This window comes from Bombus vancouverensis, chromosome 7 (genome assembly GCF_051014615.1).
Source record: "Bombus vancouverensis nearcticus chromosome 7, iyBomVanc1_principal, whole genome shotgun sequence".
Taxonomy (NCBI): domain Eukaryota; kingdom Metazoa; phylum Arthropoda; class Insecta; order Hymenoptera; family Apidae; genus Bombus; species Bombus vancouverensis.
The window spans coordinates 6,797,834-6,823,159 of record NC_134917.1 but is presented as its reverse complement, the minus strand read 5'-3'; the positions used below and the strand labels follow the sequence as shown (position 1 = coordinate 6,823,159).

The window sequence follows — 25,326 nt, the reverse complement described above, 5'->3', positions numbered from 1 at the left end:
AGCTCACTTACGACGAGTCGACGTGTTTTCAAGGTTTTCGTTTGGTATTAATTCAACTTCTCGAATCTCTCCGAGGAGAGAAGATCGTGTGGGAGTTCGTTGAACCGAACCGTGTGTATACATTGTATACGTGTATGTTGGCAACACAGTCGGGCGAAGTTTCCAGAATTTATTTGCCGTCCTAGGGTAAACATTCCGTAACAAAATTATTGGCAGGACGATGAAGTAAGATTTTCTTCGATGCAAATATGATTCGCAGTCAGAATGCCGGAAGATGGGATTGACAATTTTCCAGGCGGCGCGAAAATCTTGGCCAGGACTTGTTCGTAAATTCAAGTCCACTCGTGTCAGCTTGCCAAGCGCGTTGAAAACTCTCGACAGTTTTAAGAAGTTTCATCAAATACCTGTTTAAATCTTCGTCTTTCACGCAGATTCTGCATCATTGAATTTCACACCACGAGGATCGTAGGTGATGAAAAAAATCTCATTTTTCCACTGTCGTTCCTCTTCTCTTGTAAAAGCACGTATGTGTGTGTCTTTGAAATATCGCTTGAACAGGAATCAGCAGACGCTGGAACGTTTTCTAATTCAAAATTGATGCAACTTAATTGCGCATCAACGAGGTAACGCGCGTAATCGAGAACAAGTCCGATTTCACCGGATCTGCTTACGCGTTAACGCACAAGATTCTTCGGTGTGTTCCAAACCATCGCAAATCTTTAATCAACATATCTGAACTAGTCCACTTGGTTAAAATAAATTACTCCATTTTTTGCCGAAATAATCACATTTCATTAATAACAACGCGGATACATCTTTCCTTCTTGAGAATAATTATACAAGTACTTCGAAGATTTTAATTACACATTAAATGCACTGTCTTTGATAATCTTGATAGATGGAAATGTATTATAATATGTCTATTTTGATAGAAGTCGAGTTGCTTGGAAAAATTTCTTTGTCATTTTTATCACTTTATGCAATGAGTCCTGCCATAACAGTTTGTTGAAGTAAATTATACGTTGTATCCTATTATTCGATTAAAATTTAAGACCATGGAAGAGAAATATGAGATAAATTGAGCTTTCTGTGTTTTATAGGAGAACAATTTTAAAACTGAACAGGATACTATCAACTAATCCCGTCTTGTAATTAGTTTTTGAGATGAACTACTGCCAGGTTTCTTCAACTTCTTGAATATTTCAAAAAGATGTTTAAAACATTCGATTGTTATAATATAAGTATGAATTATATAATAGCTCTACTACAACACGTCGTGAATGTGTTCTTCCTAATTATGTTCCTATTTGAATAAATGGCAGAACTAATTTTATCAAAAGCATCTTCCAATAATTGCATTTTTCCAATAATTGTAGCAGGTTCAATAATTCCAGTGTTACAAAGTTTATATATATATTTATTATTAATATATAAAGTTAATATATATTATTAATATGTAATGTATGTGTTTATATTAATATGTAAAATTTAAATATATGTTCCAGTGTTACGTAACAAGTCGGTTCCGCCTTTCAAGTATATTGTACTGAAATACTTCGTTGCAACGACGAGGTAACATAAAAATCAGGAAGTAGACAAAAACGAACTTATCGCGTTTATCCCGTGTGGTCTTCAATCGATCTGCACGATCGTTTCGCGAACTTCAATATGTGTGTATGCTTTTTTCTCCGATTTAATCGGCTTCACGAGCGAAGTATTGAACGGGCCACCAAAAGAGTGAGGCGATCGCGAGCGAGCAAACGAGCGGATCGTCGCTTCGTGTCGGCAGGTATTCGATAGCACCGCAAGGGTCGTCGACCGCAGGTGCTACACGCTCGTTCGCTCGCTCGTTCGGCTTGTTCGTCCTCGCCAGGGCCGAAACTCACAGCCCGCTGCCCTCTCTATCTCTCACGTTCGTAAAAAAATTTACAGTCACGTTGGCTTTTTCTACGCGCGTTGTTCCACTATCCGTAGCTTGCCGATAATGCCCGCCGTAATTGGATAGGAATTCGGCGTTTAGTTCTTGGAATTCCCGCTACGAAAGCAAGAGTTAACTCTTCGTTAGAATTTGGAAGCGGTTACGATTAACTTATCTCACGGTTCAGTGAGAAGAAAGTGCTCCGTAGATTTTTCTTTTAATTCCATATCACAAACGTGACAGATATTCGTTGAAATGGGGATTCTTCAAAGATAATACTGTGAATGAATAAAGTTGAATATCGTCGTGTGTGTAGGTTCTTGCTTCATTTTACTGCGCAGACTCTCTGGAAAAATTACGTTTTCAACATTATTTACATTATTCAGAGAAAAAATGACTATATATATATATATGAACAATCAGTTACAAAAGGTGTTTGTAAAACATCAAACTTCTTTTCAAATTTACTGTATTCTATATATATATAAGAAGATTAATTAAGAGCTACTTTAAGGACAATATAATGTACAGCTTGAAATAATAAGGCTAAAAAGATACAATCTTTTCTCCTTACGTGTTCAACATATTTTGCTAGGGAAAATATTACTGTTACGTGAGTAACAGTAAATAAATATTTCATATACACATTATTTATATAGTGTACGAAAACTTTGGTGAATGATTGTATGTATCTGGCTATAGAGGTGTATATACGATTTCTTCCGCGAATGAAAGAGTCAAATGTTAGTTAACAACAAATCGATATATTCGAGATTAAAATGAATGTCTTCGGTATTGGTAAGTGACTTCCTCAGTAACGTGAAACAGAAAGACAAGAGTTGAATCTGCGCTTTGTCCATCGAAACCGGTCGCGTTTCATGAAATACGTTTATAAATGGCAATGTAAACGAACAAAAGCGAGTGTCCACGGACTGAAGTCTAGCATTGAAAGAGCGCCGAAAGGAGCGGGAACTTTTGAACAAGTACCTGGTTCTCAAGCCGATTCACCTCGACGAAGCTCGACCGCAGGACAATGACCCTTGAGCCACCACGTGGCGAGTGATGTCTCTTCCCCGTCAAACCACCTTACCTGCCTGATTTAAAGCAACCACCCGGCCGTGAACCTTTGAGTCTTCCTAGGGCCTCCACCTTTTCCCTTCATCTTATTTACCATCCACGTTCTTCCTGGTCTTACCGGTATTCGTGCTTACCTGCGAGTAGACAAGACTGATCGACACGCTCGACTTGCGAACGTCGTAGTAGTATACGTAAGAATGGAATTGTTGCGTTTAGGATAGACAGGGTAAGCGTGAAAAAAGGGGACTGGGTTAAGAGGGTGATGACATAAGTAGGTTGTTTGTCATTGGACTTCAAGTTACAGAATTCTTGTATTTCCCTAAAGATGCGAAAAATAGGTTAATGAAAATATAGGCTGCTATTTTATTATTAGGTTATACGTGAAGTGCCCAATTTTTGACGATTTATGCTTCATAAGAATTTATGTTAAATTCTATTAATTAAATTCTACAGTGGTTATAAAAAACGTTCTCGCATCATCTATTATAGCGTTTACATATTAATTAGGTTCAAGCATATTAAATTTAGGTATCATTTAGTATTTTCATTTCACATTACCAGAATTTGATACTATGAACATGAAGTATGTAGAATCTGATAAAAAGAAAGGACACTTGCAAATACTTTTTGTATCCATTGTATATGGAAAAGAAAATTCTTAATATTCAAATGATATGCGATAAATCATCAGTGTTGTATGTACAAAGATACAAATATTCACCTATAAAAATAGGAGTTTTAGAGGATGGATGCAAAATAGAATACGTCATATGTTATAATCTAACATAATTTGGATTCAAGTGGTGTATATTTTCTTAGAGTTCAATGACCTTTCTCGAAATAAAATAGATCCAGAATTTTTTCGCGGAAAATATAAACACGACTCCAGGAATATGAGGTAATATTTTTAAAGACGAAAGGTCCGCGTTTCTTTTATAAGAATGACGAAGGAGGAGGTGCAAGTTCAGCGACTTCATCTGCACTTTGCACTTCCGTATTGTGTACCAAGCTAAACGTTCCATTAACACGTGTCATCGACACGAAAATCCAATGAACATTTGCATCGGCGCGATATCAAACCGGATGGATGATGAACGATCCATGCTCACGTACATCCTTCTGTTTCCAATTGCATTGTTGCAGACGTTTATTTTATATCGCTTATTTCGTGCGTAAGCATTTTTTATATTTGAGCTTACGTTTCGTTGGGATACGTGAGATACATATCGAAAATTACATCTCATCAAACTTCAGATTAGTAATGTTACAACCTAAAGATTTTCAATAAAAATTAGAAGAATTCAAACTAAATAAAAATCAGCTTCTTAAAAGGCATACGTAATATCGTCCATCGTTTCGAAAAATATTGATTGATTCATGTATTTATGAACTTTTAATTAGATACATATATCACACCTGTTCTTCATATAAATGGTTTTCTGCAATAAAATAGTTAATCATTCTTTACCGGTAGAGTAGAAAGAAAAAAACGAGAAAGCAAAAAGAAGAAATTCGAGCATTAAGGGGTTAATTATATTCTCTGAAATTATCTAATGGCGCTACATATTTCGGAAGCGAGGGAGCTTGTAATTATCAAATTAATAGGAAATTATGTAACACGCTCTAATGCTCGTGGAAGAAAGCTTAGTTTGATTAATCACTCTGTCAGACGGTTAGACACCCTGAAGAAGGTCCATGGACTTTGAGTATCATCCTCTTGATCCCGTCTATTCCCTATCGTTTTCTCCATCTCTATCGGCAAGGTTGACGATCCTTGGGAGAAAAGATTATTAAGCACGGTCGTGTTACGTGGACCTTCGGTAAATGGCCGTGGTTCGTGCAGCAAGGTGCACTGACCGCAGATAGAAACACGTGGACGCAGACCGTGTCGGTGACGGAGGTTCCGTGGAAGAGAAGGAAAATGAGGGAGGGGAGTTTCGAAGGGCTGATGATTTCACGTGAAGCCTCAGCAGTCATCGTAAGTACTTACGTGACGAAATAAACGTCGGCTCTTACGAAATCTCCGGCGAACACGAGACGCATCGTTTACCAGTTTCGTCGAAAGAAATGAAACTTCTTTTGGAGACGTTTTCATCAACTTCTCGTTACATCGTGAAAATGTCGTGAAAATTCTATTTATTTACATTGACAAATAGCGATATGATAAAGTAAATCTTTGACAGTATCAACGCATAGAACGCATCAGGCAAAAGAATGTTTGTTAAAAATAGTACAGAATTAGAAAAAATGAGAGTAAAATTAAAGTTTGCAAGTATGAGAGCTTGTATAAAAGTGGCATATTGTCTCATTTAGCACGGCTAGATTTGTTTGACCGAAGAGATCAACTGAAGATCATTTAGCCCATTTCGCACATCAAAATTTATAAGCAACTTTTACAGACACGTAATTATAACTTCACACATACGTCTCTTATTTTAGAAACATTTCAGCGTGGAACAGCTGCATAATCACTTTCGATTCCCGCATGCTACCTCCCAAACTGCCTGGAACTACAGTTCTGTTGTAATTCTGTTAATTGGGACTATTTTGCAGCCATTAAAAGACTCCGATTCCACTTAGTCTGGCATTATAGGATTATTTTTTAAGCCTGGAAAACTCAACAAATCTGGAAAACTGCATCTTGAAAAACAGACAATCTCGCATTTATTTCAAAATTATTAAAAGGATCTATTCAAAGTTACTACTTAATTCTTCCATTCTCAATCCATTTAACAATCAGAAATTCTAATCTTTCAAGTAAACGATTTATTCCATTTCCGTTATTAACCACTTTAACATTTAGAAACGTGGAGAAACTGTTTTCAAATGAAATAAGACTGATCTATAATTCTACAATTAATTTAATAATATTCTACTTCATAATTAAGGAGCTCAAAATACACAAATAAAGCAATAAATAAAAAACCTGGAGAGTCTTTGAATCGAGTACAATTCGGAGAAATTTATATTCCCAGTAACTCGTCTTATGGTTAATAGGTTAAAAGGCAACGAAAAAGTAAAAAGAAAAAAGAAAAAAAGCCATTTGAAGGGCTAAGGAAACATTGCACCGACGAATTTCCAAGAACAGGCGGCACTCAGCGTGCGCATCCCGAGGACAGAGTTTCCGTTTCCTTCTCTCCCCTCTCGCCGGTATCCTTTTTCTCCTAATCACGCGGCTTCTAGTGACGTAACAGCAAGGTCTTACGGTATCTCCGGCAACGGGCCTACATTACGTGAGTATCCCTACACGCGATCCGCACGTACGTACTTACGTGTATACCCGCGTAGAAGATCCGCTACACGTTGTTTGACTCGAGCCAGCCGAGAACTTCTCCCCCTTTCATCGTATGTCCTCTCTCTCCTTCTTTTTTCGTTCTTTTTTCTCTCCACTCCTTCGACGTTTCTCTCTGGTCCGTGTTTCGCTTCGTGTAGCTCATTGAAGCGGGATTCTAAAAACGATTAACGGTTCAAACCGTTCTCTCTTGATCTTCGATCGTTATTTCAATGCATGCCCGATTGTTCCTTAATTGTATGCAACGTTTCTACCTTGTTTCAAAGCTGACTCGTCGCGTCTCATTCAACGAAGGATCGTTGAACGATGACTAACCGTTTCCTCCCTGATTGCCCATCGTGTACGAATAAATTAGTACCGGGTCGACGTAATGAGAAAATCTTGGTCGCACAAAGGATTCCTAAAAGGATGTTCCGACTGTACGGAGAATATATTTATCGACTAGCTACGGTTTAGATTTTCTGAATCAGGCCTCGGAAAATTCAATTCGCTTTAACTAGAACGTATAACGTACCGCGTAAAATAACAAGAAAAAGAAGGAGAATGTTGGGAAATAGAGTTCATTGTGCCTCGTAAATAACTAAGTCTTTTACACCAGATCGCGTAGTCTTCAAAACAATATCGCATTTTATGTTATGTGGCATTAGATACAAACATAAGGATCGTGTTTCCATATCAAATGACTTACGTAGACTTAAAGAGAGAGAGAGGGAGAGAGTAGAAAATGTAGTTCATCGTACTTCGCGAAAGTCAAAATTCTTTAGTTAATAATAGGGATAGGCACAATAATTAGGGGACAAATGATATTAAGAAATTACGAGGTACTCTGTATTCCATAAACGGTTCTTAAAATTCTCTAAAATTCATTAAATATGATATTTATGACGCATAAAATTGACTTTTGGAAATTTAATGTACTCACACTGCTAGCTTGTAACTTGCGATTCATCAAATTTCTCCAACAACGAGGTTCCAATCGTCGAATCGCACATGCAAAAAAGATAAGATGGTTTTCAAGAATATTATCAAATTCGTGACGTCATAAGATATGAATTTAGTACTAGTTTATCATTTTTCATCGAAATTTCGCATATTTATAACAATGCAAGCTTTGGAGATTTGAATAACATTTTATAGAAAAACATGAATAAAACTTTATCTTCTTCGTAAACCTTCAATTTTAATTTCTTTGATACGAACTTTACACCTTAGTTGTCAATGATCCAGATGTTAAGAATCGTGTTCCAATATCTATACAACGCATGAAGACGTGTGAATTAAAGATTTGTTTGGTTCCCTCGAATTCCATGGGAGCCGATGGATAAGTTCTACTCAAAGAATTCGTCATCTCGTCTAGGGTCATCGACGCGGTCGTTTTCCCTTGTTCTCCGATCGGTATGCGCGGGTGCTTGGTCGCGATGCCGACAGGTGAGTAGAAACAGACGTATATACACATGTACATGTATACGTATGTAAGATACAGTTAGGAGTACCGTTCTGAAAATGCAGCGACTCGTGTCGAGCCCGAAGAGAGCGAGGAGAGTGTTCGGTGTAGTCTTCGCTTGTACTCGGTTCGAGCGGCGCTTTAACTCAAACGGACACGACGAGAGGCGGGGATCCAGTCGAAAGGTGTATAACGGTAGCGATAAATTCAATGGCACGGAGACGATGAAACATGGAATATGAGCGTCGTTGCACGCGCGTTACGTGCAAATAATTGTAACCGATAATAAAGCTGCCGTCGACACGAATTTCAGTTACGACGTTACGATCGATGGCTTCCGATAGAAATTACTTTCAAGAAATTCCATCGTGAAAGAAAAAACGAATGCAATGCTTTCTATTAAGAATTTACTGTGATTAATACTTTATCATTTTTAGGACTTGAAGTAACGTTTTTATTATTGTTACGCGTTATTCTCGCTCTAATGAACGAATGACATTGATTAATAGTCTCGTTAGGTTCCTAAATTAATTTTCTGTCGTGATCATAGTAATCAAGGCGTGACATTGACTAATACTTTTTTTTAGGATTTGAAGCAAGCTTCTGTCACTGTCATACTGATCGTGGTACGACTCTAATGGAGCATTTTTAAAAATTTGAAGTAGTTTCTCTATTGTTTCACCCGTCGTCACGTTGATCGAGATATAGCATTAGCCAGAACTGTCGTTAGGATTAGAAATAGGTTCTCTATCGTTGTCGCGCGTACTTTTCCATTCGTTTAACGAAACGTGCGAACTGAGCAACCTGTAACACCACCACCAGAACATCGAATCAATCCGAATGGAACGAAAAAAACACACACGAGGCCAGGACAAATATATTATCGTAGAGGCAATCTCACCTTAAAGGGGCACGACCCTTCGTATCGACAGACAACCCGTTTCTTTTCAACTCTCTCGCCGAATTTTATTTTATACCCGTAAAATTACTAGAAACCAACCTCGCCACTCGAAGAACGAAGAATATCGAATTGAATTCCTCAAAATTAACTTACATTATCTTCATAAATGAAAGGAACGATACGAGATACGAGTGTAACTTTATCGCCTCGAAGACGGAAGAGTCTATCTGACCGAAGAATACAAGCTGGTAACGGATCGAACGAATACTAGCCAGAGCGCGCAGTGGTGGCGCGTGCGCGTCTCATCCCTGAATCGTGTTGAACCAATGAAACTCTCCCTCTTACACAGGCCTCGGAGATAGAACATTTCGATATATTTCGGGTAATTTCTATCAGCGATGTGACCCCATAGAAATCGTCGCGAAACACGGGAAGAAAGTGTGAGACGTTGGTACATTAGAGCGGTGGCCGGATCAGTTGACGAGGGATGTTGAGTAGAGGGACAATCAGTTACGAGGGAAATGGATATATGAATCAGTGTTATCCGGGCGGGGTGGTAGTGAACGGTGGCTCAACACTGGCTGCCATCTGCTGACGGTCGCTTTAAGCTCGAGCCACTGGTTCCCCGTGAAGTGCATAGCCGAAACGAGACGTTCAGCTCTGAAACGACATCACCACGAGCTTTTTTTCGAAACATCCGAGGGTGATCCCGTTCGTGACGCGATCTACGCGCGACAGCTGCGACGTGGGTTCTCTTGCAAGTGTTGTTTTCGTGGTACCGTGTTGTGTTCCTGCCAGAATCGAGGGGACGAACGATCACGTACCAGCGAGCCAGGATGACGGAGACGACAATGACGTAAAGCCCACGAGGCCAAGTAGATCCGACTGGCGGTCTGACTCGTTCTCTGTGTACGAGTATCGTGATCCTTGGCCAAAATTCATCTCGGAGCAGAGCTTGACACTAAATCTATCGTGTGATATTAAAAATTATGGAAATCAGGTGGATCGTGAGTCGTGGCACCTTCATCGAGATTCGAGAGATTGGACAATGATTAAGGAAACATCGTTCGAGCATGCGATGATCCTTCGCAGTGCTCCCTCGTGTGAATACTTGAAGCTTGGAAAACGTCGTCTAGTCGATGACTGAACTTTCGTCGCATTTTACAACTGAGACTGATATCGTCTATCGTGTTATCGTGTTCCTCAAAGAACTATTGAAATTACGTGATATTATAATACTTGTTGAAATAACGATAATTGGTGGTTTGCTCCGTGGGACGTTAGTCCGATGAAGGAAATCGATCGAAGAGTGGACGATCGGGACGAGGCGAAATGTGAAGGAACAGGAAACGCGAACGCGGGTATCAAATTGTTTCGCTACGTTGCACGACGTCGTGTTGAACGACGAAGCTGGTTGTTAACGGAATATCGACCGAAGACCGTAGCTACCGAATTAGTCGTGGCGAAGGTCGCACATAAACGCGTGCACCTCGTTCCTTGAGATTTGGATCAGCAACCCCAAAAAAGTGTTAAGGGTCGTCTCCAAACTTCAACCTTTGTCAAACATACAGACGATTATCAACGGACACAGCCCTCAACAAGCCATTACTTCTATAAGTTACGAGAAAACAAAGCTGACAGTCGTTCGTGCAAAGTGTTTTTTTTATTCGGGAAAAATTCGTGAGTCAACGTCGTTAATTGTGTCTTATCCCTGCCAGTGACGCGTATATATCTTTAAGAAGATTAGAAAACTCACGACGCGCGGTTCTGCAATTAGTGTATCCAGATTAACGAGCAGAAACATTGAAACCGAAAGTGCGAACTGGATGAAACTCCCTCGAAGAACAGTTCTCTGAACGAGACCTACTGACCTATCGACTCGTTGCCCCACCTTGTTTCTGCCGCCACATTTCTTTTTCCTTTTTTCTACTGTTGCTGTTACTACTAGATATCGAATCGACTAGGTAAATTGACGCATCAGAGGACACCGACCGGTGGAGGAAGTGGGCATTAGAAGGCAGGAGGGCGACGTAGCTGCGCGTACGAACGCGCGGGTGAATCGAAGAGAGTCGTTCTTTGAACGAGACCCACTGACCTATCGACTCGCCGTTCCACTCCTACTACCCTAGCCGTCTTTCTTTCCTCGCCACCCTATTTCAGCTTTTCTCCCCTGCGTTTGTTGGCGTGCCGCGTCGGGGTATTCGTAATTCCATTTCGTGTCTCCCCTGACAGGGGTAACGTTCGAGGATACGAAAGGGTCGATATCAACACGGTACACATACATATGTACACAACGCAAATACGTAAATACACGTACATAACGTATATAAGGACAAACGAGTGCCTAAGTATTTTCAATCGGTACTTCTGACTGATCGTTCTAGGTGTAAAAATTTCCAGACTCTCTATTCCCTTTGCCTTTTTCTATCTTTTCCGTATTCGTTACTCCGCTTTGGAGATTTTTTACTTCTTTTGTTTTTTAGCATTTATCGCCAACGTTACCGTGTTCAGGGTATATTATTATTAATCTCGATCGTTTCTCGCGGTTCTTTAGTTTCATTGGATCGTCTAGTAGATCGAGTCAAGTAACTGAATTAAGATATCGTTGATACAAGGTGAAGAGTGCCTAAATTTTATGCCTTTCTCGATTGACTGATTATTGATACGTGGATCGTGGACACGTAACGCAATCGTTGTTACAATCCTTGTATCTTGTTCTCAAATTTATCTCGCGTACCTTAATTGTTTCAACTTCCTTTCCCTTCGTCTTTATCGTGAAAGAGGATCGACGTCGATCTCTTTCATTACAAAGTAACGAAGGTCGACAACGTTTTGCGATCGATACGATAAACAGTGCCTCGAGATTATTCTCTTCTCTCGACTGATCGACGAAGAAACATATATATTGTTGTATCTTATAAGCTTCCCTTCTTTTTCGCGATTTTTCGCTTGTTATTCTCTTGGGTGTGCCCGAAATTCCTAGTTTTTCACCTTGTTCCCTTTCATTTTCAAAAGGGGACTGAAGATATAGCTCGAAGACAAAACTTTATCCAAGTGACTGAAAAAATCGACGACTGATCGAAGAGAGAAAGAAGAAACTCTTTCAACGGCGAACGATATTCGTACATACTTTCGACTCGAATTTCATCGTCTTTCTTCCTCTCGAAATTTTTATGAAGTTTTATTTATCGTGATTAAAGGACTCCCCTTCTTACTCATCTCATTGTCCAGAGAACGAATCGTGATCAAGATCAGCACAGAATGATAACGATCGACTATACACGAGAAAAGTACACGAAGGTCAGCAAAAATTGATCGTATACCGATTACCTTCTCATGTCTTGCATTCTCGATGCACCATCGATCTCGTTAACGTATTAGCCGCCATTGATTCGATCGCACGAATGCGACCACGGGAAGAATTAATACATACCGTTGACTAGCTTGCCAAACTAATCGAATCGTCGAACTTTTGCCGGGTCGACAGTACGATCGATCGAACGGTACACAGGGGCAGTCCTTGACAGTGCATCTTTAATCTCGTTCGCGGAAGAGATGGCATCTGGATCGCGATTCGAAGCCGTCGTAATGTCCTCTGATGTCAAACGGGATTGCGTGGCAACCGTCGAGGAATTTTCTCCTTGTAAGAGCGTAATGTGCTGGTTCAGGCCGTTGACAACGATAGCCTGATCGTAAAACAAGGGAGGCACGACTGAAAGAGAGGGAAAGTCCATCAGCAATAAACCAGGATAAGAGAGGAGAAGATACCAGAGGCAGCATACGGACGGACGCGTTGTTAAAAGGTCTATCGTGATAACACGAATAAAAGATATATGTAAAAAAAAAAGTACTATCTTGTAACGTGTAAAGAGAAAACTACAAAAAACGATATATATATACATCTATGATCGAAAAGTGTGAAGAAATTCGTTAATCGAGCAGAAGCGGCGAGCTGTGCGCAGGTACGAGTCAGGGTAACAATTTTCCACCTGCGGAGCGAGATAGAGACGTGCCTGATCCAATACGTTCAGCATCTACTCGCCTCGTCGCATCGAATCGCCGAGCTTCGAAGCGAAAACGGGAACAGTGTAACAACCGATCACGTTCGAATCACGTTTTCCTCCCCTCGAACGCCAGAAAAATGTCGCGGCTGTCGTTAATGGAAGTTTAAAGAGCAACTGCATGCGAAAAAGAGGGAAAAAAGTCGCAACGCGAATCGAAGAAAGGAGGAACGTAAGGAAAAAAAAAGAAAAAGATAAAATGGCGGAAAGCGCGGCAAGTCCGGGTTCCGTGCAGGTAGCTGCGAATAGTCCGCAGCAACAACAGCAACAGTCGCAACCACAGCAACAAACTCAACAAAATCAACAACCACCGGATATAAGCAGCTCGCAGTTGGCGTCTCCACCGATCACGGGCACAGGTACGAATAGGAAACGATCGAGATCTTCCGGTAGGGTTATATTTAAGATCTATGGGCATCTCAATTTAAATTACTTTTATTCGATTAGAGGCATTAAGGATACTTTTAACGCCTGCTTCGTGTGATTGTCATCTCTCTAGAATCTTTTTCGTAAAGAAAGCAGGATGTAATATTGATGTAATATTAACATAGAGCGTTGAATGTTACTTTACGTCTATATCATTGACTAGGGAGTAGATAGAAACTTGACGATCATTTGCAAGTTGAATGGGTTCAGCGAGTCAAATACATACTTCTTTGTGTCTTGATCCTTTCTGTTCTCTTAAAGTCAAACTGATGCCATGTGGAGGTTTCTCTAACAGAAGAAGCTTGCAGGTTTCAGTCCATATCGATATAAGATAATATCCAAGAATATACTTCTTATTGATGTCGTGTACTAATTAAATGAATCGATTAAATGGCAACTATAAAGCATTGATTATAAAATATAGGTGAAAGTTTCAGATATTCGAGAATGCTCCGACTGTAACGCGATAATATCTACATAGAAGGGCCCTTACATGGCGCATCGCCAAACTAAAACGGATCAATGTCGAACACGTAATGTTTCCTGGGGAATGCTTTGAACTTCTGCGATACCGCGTCGCATTTTAATTAACGAAATTAATTTTGGCCCGGTTAAATGATCGTAAAGTAATTACTGAATCAATTGATTCAGACGTACGAAGGGGCTCGAAGCAGTTTCTCGATCATATTACGTAAATTTTCATAAAAGAAATTCAATTTGGCAAATTCGTAATTAAAAGTATGCTCGGGAATTACGCAACTCTACGTCCTTGCTTATTCGATCAGTCGGCTTTTGTTGCTAAATTGTAACGCACGAATTTGTCGTACCTTTAAATTGAAATAAAACCAGATAATATTCACTTCAAAGAATTTGTACTATTGAAATGGTTTCAGCTGTAGACAGAAGTTACATAATTTGTCACATTAAAAAGTTCGTGCATAGTAAAAATGTTACTTCTACATGGGTATTTTATCCTTTATTATCTTCACTGATATTTATTCAGTGTCTTGAATATAATTAGTATGTACACAGTATTGTGCCATTTATCTATTTTTTTATAAGTATAAAATAATCACTATAAGAGATCTCTATAAATAATTCTTCCATTTGAAGATTCTCTTATATAAAAATATCAGGTTCCTCTATTAATTCAGATACTAAATCAGCTTCGTTATAATTATTTCTTTAGAAATATTTAGCAACTATCAGGCGCTAAATATACACATTAGAAAGATTTGTGCTAGGACCTACTCCACTTCCTGACATAAATCGCAACTGCATCATTTTTCTATTAACGAAATCATCGATCCATCTTCGATCCAATCAGATGATAAACATCTTAGGCAAACAGTCCGTCTGTCTGTACGCGGAAACGCAATACAAAAATAAAACCTGTCTAGCAACCATCCATATCGGTGATGCCATCGCAACGTGAACATTTTGCGATAACTAATAACGAACTACGCCAGTCTGAATCGTTTTTTAATTCGCATAGCCGAATGCTGTTCACGCAGCCAGAGCCACTCCTCACGGGATCAGGAACGTTCAGAATCCGCTATTACCATATCGAATGGCCAAGTCAGCGTCGAAACTTCTATCAAACCATTAGATTTCATCTACGATCAACGGTATATTGGCTTACGAGCCAAAATTATACTATCGAATAGTGGCAGCCACTCAAAAGAAGATGGTGTTCATTGATAAAATTTGTAATTTAAAGAAATATTCTAACACTGAAATTTTTATAACAAAAAGATGGATCGCAAATATTAATCACCATTCCCTCTATTTAGGAAGAGAAAAAAATTCTGATATAAATATTTGTTACCATATTTTGCAAAAAGAACTCTTCCGTTTCTAAGTTCTTATTTTTATGAACACAGTTAAAAAATGCAGTCTGAACAGGTATTTGTCCCTTGAATATTATAACGAATATCTTACATTGAATGCCTTGTATAAATATCTGTGCACATTTAAATTCTCCATAAATGCTTCAATATCCATAATTGCGACTTCGCGATATTCTGGCCCCATCGTATTATACAAGTACCTCAATTGAACATGTTAAACTTCCATATCTTCCTCAATGTAATAACGACCAAATTCCAAGCACCAAAGTAAAAGAAGAAAGCGTCCGTTAATATAAAAAGACTGTTGATACGAGAGGGGCAAGGTCCACGTGGCAGCGGGTATAAATCAAAGTTGAGTTAGCTACAGAGAGGAAAGAGATGGTCGAGGTCGGTTGTTCGCTTTGGCCGCGTAATGAAGGGCCATTACTCGTCGCGGGTTGTACAGCGAGACGGAGCGGCCCGATATGCCGGCGCTTTTCGTGCACGCTTCTCATCCCATGGCGGGGAGAGAAAGGGGCAGAGAATGGCTAGCGGCGGGAAGGAGAGAGCGCGAGTCGCGTTAGCGGATCTGTCGGTCGAGTAACGGAACGCTTTCGAGTACCGCTAGCACCGGCTCTGACGCGGTTACCGGACACCGTTACTTCGGTGATCCGCGAGTACCCACCACGTGCTGTCTCACCGTTCTCTTTGAAACACGCGGCTCGTTCGAGTGGAAGGAAAACGTTTGCCCCGGGACGAAGCGGCGCGAATTCGTCGAACCGTGGAAAAATTGCGATCCCTCTACCGGCAGGATTTGCCACTGATTTACAATCGATATACGGTTGCTCCTTTTTCTTTATATCTAGCAGACGTTGTCGCCGTCATCGACTTCTTCTCCCGCGAACCAGCCAGTTCCGTCTACATTAGCTTGATTCATTGTTACGGCTTATGGGTAACCGCTGTTGCCGCGATGCAGTATCGCGCACGATATCGCCTTTTGTTTTTACGCTTCACGTTTCCATCGAGCATCGCTGGAACTTTACAACGGTGAATCGAGGGGTAGCGGAAAGTCTGGAGGAAGAAATATTGGAATTTTATTGAAAGTTAGATACAGTGGAGGATGATTTTGAAACTTAAGGCGTATTGCAATATATTTTTACTTACTTAGTCACTTTCGTGTCTCTTTTTCATGCTAGTCTTGTTTATGTAGTTTGTTATTTTTTCATGCAAATGCAACTTTTGAATCTAGTAATAATATACAGAAATGTTAACATATCTGATATCAATTTGCATTATATACCTTAATTAACAAGTATCGGTAATCAATAAGCATTATCGTGCGAAGGAAAAGATAAAAATCACCCCTCCAAAATTACATGAGGTAATCCAAACAGTTATGAGTCACCTAATCGTCATTCCACTAAATAAGAGTTAAAACATATGAATTTGATTTGGAACCAAAGCTGTGATATGAAGTAATAAAAGGAACCTTAGGCAACGCTCCAGAACTTGCCCAACACATACGCTGCGCAGTTGTATTGTTCTTATTGGTTTACTAAACTACTGTGGAAGCGAGCAGGTTAATTTGAAAAAGGACATTCCACAGTAATAAAAATAAAACAGTCTTTTATCAGTGTCAACGTGCAAGCGAAGCATATTAACACTCCAAAAATACCAACCAATCAGGAATATATTCGTACAGTCATAAATTATTGTCCATTGTCTTCCTGCCAGTCAACCCAATCGCTGACACGAAATATTACTTAACAGTACTGTGGTAGCGCGTCGACGGATCTGTTATCGTAACACGCCGGTCGTTCAATGGCGAATACATTGAGACTCGGTTCGGCAAGATAATGGAACCGGTTGTGGCGAAGGTGCGCGGAGGCAGCCGCAAGCGGGTGCTAGAATCACAGTTAACCGGGCAATTTTTTAACCGCCTTATTATTACGATATTACGATGACTGCGGCGCGCAGACGAAGCTTTCGCGCGTTAAAAGCGCCGTTTTAATCGCCTTCGTCCCGGACCGCGGCGAAGCGCGCGGCGTCATGCACGCGTATTACGCATAACGGAAAAAGGAAGACTTCGAATGAATCGATGCTCACGCGAGCAACCATTTCTCAAGGTACATCTCGCGCCGGGTCTAGAGGTTAGGAGGCCAGGCACTTTGCCGTTTGTAGCTCATGTCCGGTACCATGGGAAACTTTACGAGGCAATATTTGTTGTAATATTCTCTGTTCATTAACCATTCATAGGCGTTTAGAGGCGTATCCTTCGTCGGTTATAATATTTGCCTTACGCCGAATCCACGCGAGCACGCCTTGTTAGCGGTTTGTACCGTTGCATTAACGACCCATCGTTCGTTTATTTTTACACTCGCACATTCCATCCTTGCGTTCACTCTGCTTTCCGAAGGTTTCATCCTCGATTTAATACGAATTTTGTAGGTTCTGCTGGCTTTTATTATTGTTGTTTGATGAAAAACAAAGTGTATTTTTTTATCCTTTTGTGATTTTGGCCAGGGCAAACAAAATTTGTCGCGGATTCTCCGGAAAACCGGAGACGTTTCCGTGGAGAATATTTTTTCTACGACAATTCATTTCTAAAATTATTTTTACCGTTATTCCGACGGAAGTCGAATAGCGATATTCGATGTTATTCATTTCCCAGAATCGAAAACATCTATTTTTCGATCGGAGAGGTATTCGCAAATGTTACTAGGTCAACGATTTCGTTGCTTACCGCTGATACTCACCAATCGTGCTCGAATATCGTTTAACAAGGTAATTAATCCTCGTCCGCGATCACGAATAATTATCTAACATGTGTCGCGTTTAATTGTCACGGCTCGATTATTGTCGTTATGTAAAGCGTGCGACTTTGTTTCACTTAATAGATCATTTGACTTGTCTTGCCGTAGGTTAAGGTCCTTCTGCGTTTTTGCAGAGTTTATCTTTATTGTCAAGCTTTCTTACGTTGGGCTACCTGTTCATGTATTATGCTGAAATAACGAAGCACATCTCTAGGATCTACAGGTTACGAGGTCAGGCACTTTGCTATTTACCGCACGTGTTCCGTACATACCATCGATAATCGGCCGGCTTGATGTTTTGTGCTTTGCACGTTTTTCTAAGCATTCTGCTTAGGAATTACACCTGAACTGTTTTGAACATACTTTATATCGATTCCTTATTTCATTACTTAACTGTTACTTTAGTAATGAAATTTTGTAATCAAAGTATGAATCATTTTTATTGATATATCTTTCTTGATCATGATTTCGCTAAATTTATTGATTCGTGCTCTTGCCATTTCGATGACAGTTTTAACAAATTTATATCTGTATAAAAAAATTTATATTGCGCTTTAAAAATGTAAAACGTTGTTGCTTTAAACATCATTGAATGATTGATAGTAGAGTGTTTGTTAATAAAACTATGCATAAACGAAAATCGTTATTGAATGTTGCAAAATTGTAAAATGCAACCTAATATATTCATTTATCAGAATCGATCGAAATATCGCGTGTTTTAAACATTCTTTATAGCGAAAGAAAGGGAATACCGGTGTCTGTTGTTCTCAAGTTTTAAAATCTCATCGTTCCAAAGGTCGAATTAACATCAATTTGTGCGGTTTAGCGTCATTATCGCTGGGTCGATAAACGCCTCCGCGAGATGGCTTTCAAATTGGAAGGATGAAAGGAGATTCCACGGATATTCCCAAACATCTTGTACTTTTTACACCGTAAAAAGTAATTTCTGCAAGGCAAAGACACCGTGCAAATAAAATGCAACCAAAGAAAAAGAATATTTCTCTTCATTAACCCCTTCGCAAAGAACGAAGTAAACATCGGAAGTTATTCCCGTGTTTCCATGAAACACGCGAAAATAATCATCGTCGCTTCTATAAATACGATCTAACAACACGAACAAATTTAGATCTTGCACATTAAGTTTCCTTTTCATCTGGAATCTTGCGATACGATTAATAATTGCGAGACAAAGATTCTGTTCGTCGAGCGAAAAGGTTGAGGACGATGAACGAAATTGTTGCTGTGAACTGATTAATGTCGCCCGATATTACGTTACGATCATATCATACACGTGTACCTAGTGCACCGGTTTTACGGAAAAGGGAAACTTCGAAGTAACGCGTCCAGGCATTAATCACACTAGTATATCTGTTAGGTCTGAGGGTTACGGGGTCAGGCAGTTTGCCATTAACTGTTCGTGTCGGCCACACACCAAGCAAATGTACGTTATATATTCCGCCGATGTTTGTCCGTTTATCAGTTTCTAGCATCTATTACGCAAAGTGTTAAAGGATATAATAGAATTAATACACACAGTCGTCGCATTCATCGTGTGAATTTTTGGTAGGATTCCCCTGAATATTCTCTTTTTCGACCATTGTTGGACGATGCGGTTAATTTCAGAGAGATTTTAAATGGCCGATATTTGTTTCGTAAAGGAGAAATCCGTGATTGTATGGAATTATTTGTTGAAACGAAGCAATTAGTATTTTTAGAGGTAACTGTGCTATGGAAGTTGAGCGATCAATAAAAGTCTAGTGGATGATATTGAATATGCAATGCATTTTAATCCAGGAAACTTTATCTTTAGAATTTTTTATGGTTCGGTTACTGAGCGACGCATTGAATTATTTGTGTGGTGTATTTATTTTTCAAAGTTTATGCTATTGATAATCAAAATCAAATTAACGAATGAGGCTGCTATGTATGATTCAACGAAATTCTGTTTATTGTATTTATTGAAGAAAATTATGCGGATCAGAGAAATTCGATTTTCCCAAAGTTTGAACTACAAAAATGTTGCTGAACCGAAGTTCAACGACAAGGAGATATTTCCAAGTTATACTTTATATCAAGGGTTAGTTCATAGTGTCTCGCGATTTCCTTCGGGACACATCAAACGAGCGGGCAAGTAGTACGTCGAGCAATTCAAGCCTAGTTTGGTAAATAGACGTAAACAGATGGAAGCCGCCAAGGGGAAAGGAAATTCTGGCAAAGTAGAGTGCACTTTCGTGTATCAGACCTGTTTACAGTTCAGTTACATTCAATCGAGCAGTCTACTCTGAAAGAGCTTCTTTGCATATAAATTTCTTTTTTCTTTTCGCTACATTTATCTCGAGCAGGAATTCGTAATCATATCCAGTCTCAATTTTCGTTATATTTGTAAAATTGAAAGAAATAGTTATAAAATTACGACACGCGAGGAAACAGTTTTAAATTTAGAATTTTTAATGGAGAAAAAGTAATTAAAAACCTGGTACCGTGTTGTTCACGAGCGCAATAAACGACGTAACACGACAGAATATTCCATTAAGCGTTGAACTCTCATCAGCATCGAAAATACATGGTGTGTAAATGAATCGTGCCTCGAATGGCTCTTCAGAGAAAATATATGAAGACCGCAGGGAAACAATATGATAAAGTCCATTTTTGTTGATTTTGCGATTTTCATATCACTTTTAGCTAAACACAATTTTTTAATGAAATTGAAAAAGAGGAACAATTTATAACTCTGCAGAGGTTTATCTCTAAAAAAATAATACCTATTTTTTAAGTTTTCACAGCGTATTGAATTTTGGAATTTCTTTCTAGTAAAAACAAAAAAGGAGAGAGAGAGAAAAACAAAAAAAAGCAAAAAACAAATACATCACGCTTTTTCCGTATTTCTTTTTGCAACTACCAACAACATTTCACAAAAAAAAAGACACTAATAAAAACGAGACTACAAACATGGCAAAAACGAGCACCCAGTTTTTATTGTAAACGTGTCCACGCAAAAATTACGGTCATTAAATTCCCATTGTTGCATGAATCACGTCACTCACATAAACACACAACCATACAATCGCTAAACCGCTCACCCTAGTAAAGGAAGCATGTGTGAAACAGTGAAACGCGTAACATTTAAAAAGAGCGAAAGGATAAAGATTTCTGTTGAAGGAGAGACGAGGGAGTAATTCACACCCTTAACAATCTAATTCCCTTCTTACGGCCGTCAGGTTTGCGCACGAGACTCGTCTCGTTAACGAGCTTACAGAACGATGTAGGGTAAAAGTGCGTCCGACAGCGAAGCCCCGCTTCGAAACGCGACCGTGGCACGGTTTGGCCTCCTGTGGCGCGCTTAAAACCGACTGATACCTTGCATTCTAGTTATATGATGAAATTCCTTGTGCCGACGTCACCACTTCCTCCCCTTTTTCCCGAGCATACCGTGCTGCTTCCCCATTTATAAAACGAACCGCCTCTCACCGACTGAAAGCTTTTTTATACGCGCGTCGCAGGAATGCCGGGACGTTGAATGGCTCAGGAATATTGCGAACGACGAATAACCGCGGCAAAGGGCACTTTGCGTTTCGTGCATTCGGGCTTCGCCATTATGGTACCGGTGCAATTCTCTGCTACCTTGCTGGTGGGCTCTTGCTCGTTGTCGATTATCGCCGGAACCGTTTTATTTGTTTCCCGGCCATCGTAATTTGGAGACTGGTGTTTGCATAATACGGATTTGGGTTAGGTTTGGTTAGAGGGTTGGTTAGATAGGGTGCTAGATTTTAGGTAGTAATGGTAATGAAACTGTAACTTGGCATCGTCGCTCTTGAAGGTTTGGTTGATGGTTACAAATACAGACTCTACTTACGTATTCGTTTATACATAATACATAAATAATAATGTATTTATTAAATGTATTATAATTTCTTCATTTTGCTATACTTGTTGTAGTAGTACTTTATAGCATTTGTATAAAACATGGCATAGGTAAAAAGTAGGTAAATTATCATCACTAATGAAAAAGAAAATGGAGTAGAAGGAAAATTCTTTTAGATAGAGGATCAAGCTAAGCCAGGTGTAATAAATTGTCAATAATCAACAGATATTGAAACAAACTTCGTTTCAAAGAAACCTTCCTTAGTATAACAAACATTTATTTGAAGTCTTCTGTATATTTACATTCAAATATTTTCCTAGTACCAACTGCCGTTTCAATTACCGTTTATTACTGCACAGTTTTGTTCAAGGCGATGCTTTACCTTCAACTTAGCCACAATATTGGAACCTTTCCAAATTATTCTAGCAATTTGCAATTTTTCGATTTCGTTTGAAGCATCATTTAATTGCATCTCTGACCCTATCCCGTGAAATGAAATTTCGGAAACTCATACTGGACAGCGTGTCTGAAGTGGTCGCACACCTTGATCGTACAGCACTGGCCTCGCCCACCACTCTTTCAGATTTTCAGAGTTAGAGACCGCTCCCACCGAGAATCGCTCGTCCTTTTTCCCTCTTGCATGCCGGTTATCCTCGTTCTCGCGCATCATGTACACGTATTACGTAGCGCGGCAGTAGGCCAAGAGTTCGATGGCCTGCAGCCTTGCAAGGCCGGTCGCCGCAATGGTACTGAATACCACGTCAGATGACGCTGCTGACGCCACGATCATCGTGGACCAATCTTACGAAGCCGACTGGCGCTTAGAGAACGGTTGTTGTATCGACCGGGACCGTTGATAACTGTGAGGGAGTTATCGTCGATGTTCAACTTTACCGACTAAGGCGGCTCCAAGTGCGGCGCTATAGTCAGCCACCTTGTTCGAATATTTTATTGGTGGATATGGGAATCACCGATTCGAATACCATGTTTCAAATTCGCGCTTTTTCCATGATAAGAATGTACTTAGCGATTTTCGTTTAATTTCCTTCATTTTTGAGATTTTTACGTATTCGAAATATACTTGTGATCGAATAAGGAATTTCAAGTTAAGTTTGTATTATGGAATTGTGTGAATTTGCAGGTGTCAAGTTCGTTTCTGTAGAAATGTATTTCATATTTTCTTTCCAGTGTTTCATGTTTGCATTTCAATAAGGAGAGATATTCGTTAATTGAAAGATATGCAAATTGAAGAGATTCCGGGAGGAATGGTTAATGGTTCGTTGGAACAGGTTGAACGCCTATGGTTGGAAGACAGTTACGCCTTTGGTGTATCGTAAACTAAGTATTGTGACTTTCCCTCGATCGTTTACTCGGAGTATAAAACGCCTTATACGCTCAAGGACTCCCGAGTGGTTAACGATCCGAGACCTATTTTCCATTGGCTTATAAATCAGGGCAAAGTCCGATTAAACTCGTATCGAGCACGCCTATTTTGAGTTTAACGATTTTTATTAGAAGCGTAACGGACTGTCCGCATTTAGCTCCTTTTCAATTCCATTTTCCTGAATGATAAATTTCCTTGGGCTCAACGCTGATGCGAGTTGCCGTGACTGCACAGAACATTCAATCGATCCAATGATTATTCAATAAATCAAAGATCCTATGCAACTACGAATTAAAAATTCATTCACTCGACATTATCGAGTATATGCAATCTATCTCCATGTTTTCGCTTGTATCTTTCTTGTCACTTATATCGGTGGTTTTTTCCGCTAAAAATATGAAATGAAAATTAAACTGAAATATTCTAAAATCGCTGACAAAAGGAAGCATAGACAAACATTTTTAACGTTTATTTAAACGTACGCTAATTGACGTGTATTTGTTCCCGTACGATTATACATACACACACTTTTACATGCAATTATATTAAGAAAGAGTGCTAAAATATCCGAACGGTCCAGTTATCGGAGTAATCATCCACCAAATCACTCGTCTTCGAATCTCAGCCAAGCAATCAACCTTCTACGTCCCCCCCTCCCCCTAAAAAGAAAAAAATAAAAAGAAAGAAATCTTCGGGACGAACCTGGAGAGATGTTCATCGAAATGGTCTCTCTCCGATTCCGGTGAATCGTTGGAGCGGGATTGTTGGCTCTCGCCGGCGTACCGAAGCGAAACGGCCGAGCGACGGTTGCAAGACGAAACTTCCGATTGCGACAGGCCTATTGCCGACAACAATCGCTCCTTACGTTAGGAGCGTGCACGGTCTCTCGGCCAGCCGAACAAACGCAAAGAAACGAGAAGGCCTCGCGATGCACGTTGATAGTTGCATGACGGTGCCTTTTAAAAAACTTCGTTTCACATCAACCGAGACGGGAACGGCTCACGGCACCGCGGCTCTCGGCTCACGACGGTGCGCTGCCTTTTTCTTGTAAAAGACCGAGCTTCCGTTTTGTTCTTTGCTCAAGGTACGGGGCTAAGGGGGTTGTAAATGAGCGCGTAATAATAGCTCGAAGCTGTATTTGCGACGTGCGACCAAGTCTTTTCTTCGCACGAACGGGAACGGCAATGAAAGGAACGTTTCGACGGGAAAACGATGTTCGATGGGAACGATCGGTCCGCGAATACGCGCGCCTACCGAGCTTCGATTTTTCACTCGAAGGGTGGGCGAAGGATGCGCGTGAACTCACGTTGACGAGCTCGTTTGATCGAGATTGAAATCTACTGGATTGAATGTCTACTATATTTTATGTTGCGTGGGTTGCTGTGATCTAGGATGGATTTTTCGTTTGAGTCGTTCGATATTTTGAGTACAAAAAGGAATAAAAAATTATGAAAAATTGTTGACATTTGTTGGTACATGATTATGATATATTTCGCAATATTCTTTTATGTTACGAATTTTTCTTTATAATAATAATTTTTGTAATTTTGTAACCATTATGGAACATAATTTATTTAACAAATGTGATGAATATACTGTCCGGGTAACTGGTGGACAATGTGGACATATTACATTCAATGTAACACGGAGTAGAGTTTGTTTATGGTATTACGTCATTGATAAATATTATAGTTATCATATCATTATGGAATTATGATATCATATTATCAAAGGTTGTTATGGTATTACATGAAGTTTAAATTACAACATTCGAGATGCAAAGTTCCGAAATAGAACTTGAAACAATTTTCGTTACATTTGTTCAAAATTTGTCCATATATCTCTCTATTTAAATACAAAAAGTTGAAAACTTCTTATCGTTGAATTATAATAAGCAACTGATAATTTTAATAAATGACTAAGAGAAGTAATTAGCATTGTTGAAGTAAGAAATTGCCGTTTACCTTGAAAAATAGATAAATTTTCTTCATTTAAGGCTCGCTGGCTCGTTCACTTGTAAGCTACGAACTCTCGAACCACCCTTTCCTTGCATATATGACAGTGAAAGCGTAAAATTTAGTAAAGGTATATGCTGACGTTTCAATGTATGCATTTACGTGACAGTTTAGCGAAAGTGTCGAGAAGAATATAAGTGTCTACTATTTTTAGTAAATGTATTCATTTAGTAGACAATGAAATTGGTATGTGCATACATTAACTAGTAAGTAATTGACTATATATTTACGAAATTAATATCCCTTAATTGCTACGATAAAATATAAGTTTTGCTGCATTCCAATAAAGAAATTAGAAATAAAA

General features: G+C 39.5%; 1 protein-coding gene and 1 long non-coding RNA gene across 6 annotated transcripts in view; one reads left to right on the top strand and one right to left on the bottom strand.

Moving 5' to 3' along the window:
* Nucleotides 1-1,401: 1,401 nt before the first annotated feature.
* LOC117164256 (uncharacterized) lies at nt 1,402-7,352 on the bottom strand. Of its 2 annotated transcripts, XR_013058790.1 has the most exons (5): nt 7,210-7,352; nt 6,542-6,687; nt 6,268-6,444; nt 2,906-3,129; nt 1,402-2,264 (listed from the first exon to the last, which is right to left on the bottom strand). It is a non-coding gene; the product is annotated as an uncharacterized LOC117164256 (long non-coding RNA). The 2 variants fall into 2 exon arrangements; XR_004465616.2 differs by having other exon boundaries at nt 2,906-6,444.
* A 1,883-nt stretch (nt 7,353-9,235) lies between these two features.
* LOC117164253 (Hormone receptor 3) overlaps nt 9,236-25,326 on the top strand; it is a 117,745-nt gene continuing 101,654 nt past the window's right edge. For 3 of the 4 annotated variants that reach the window (XR_013058760.1, XM_076619767.1, XM_076619766.1), the window contains exon 1: nt 9,236-13,052. Coding sequence is in view for 3 of the 4 variants with exons in the window: in XM_076619767.1 (XP_076475882.1) it covers nt 12,815-13,052 (238 nt within the window). In the remaining variant the exon portion in view is untranslated. The remainder of the gene's footprint in view (nt 13,053-25,326) is intronic. The other variant, XM_076619771.1, reaches the window with a different exon arrangement.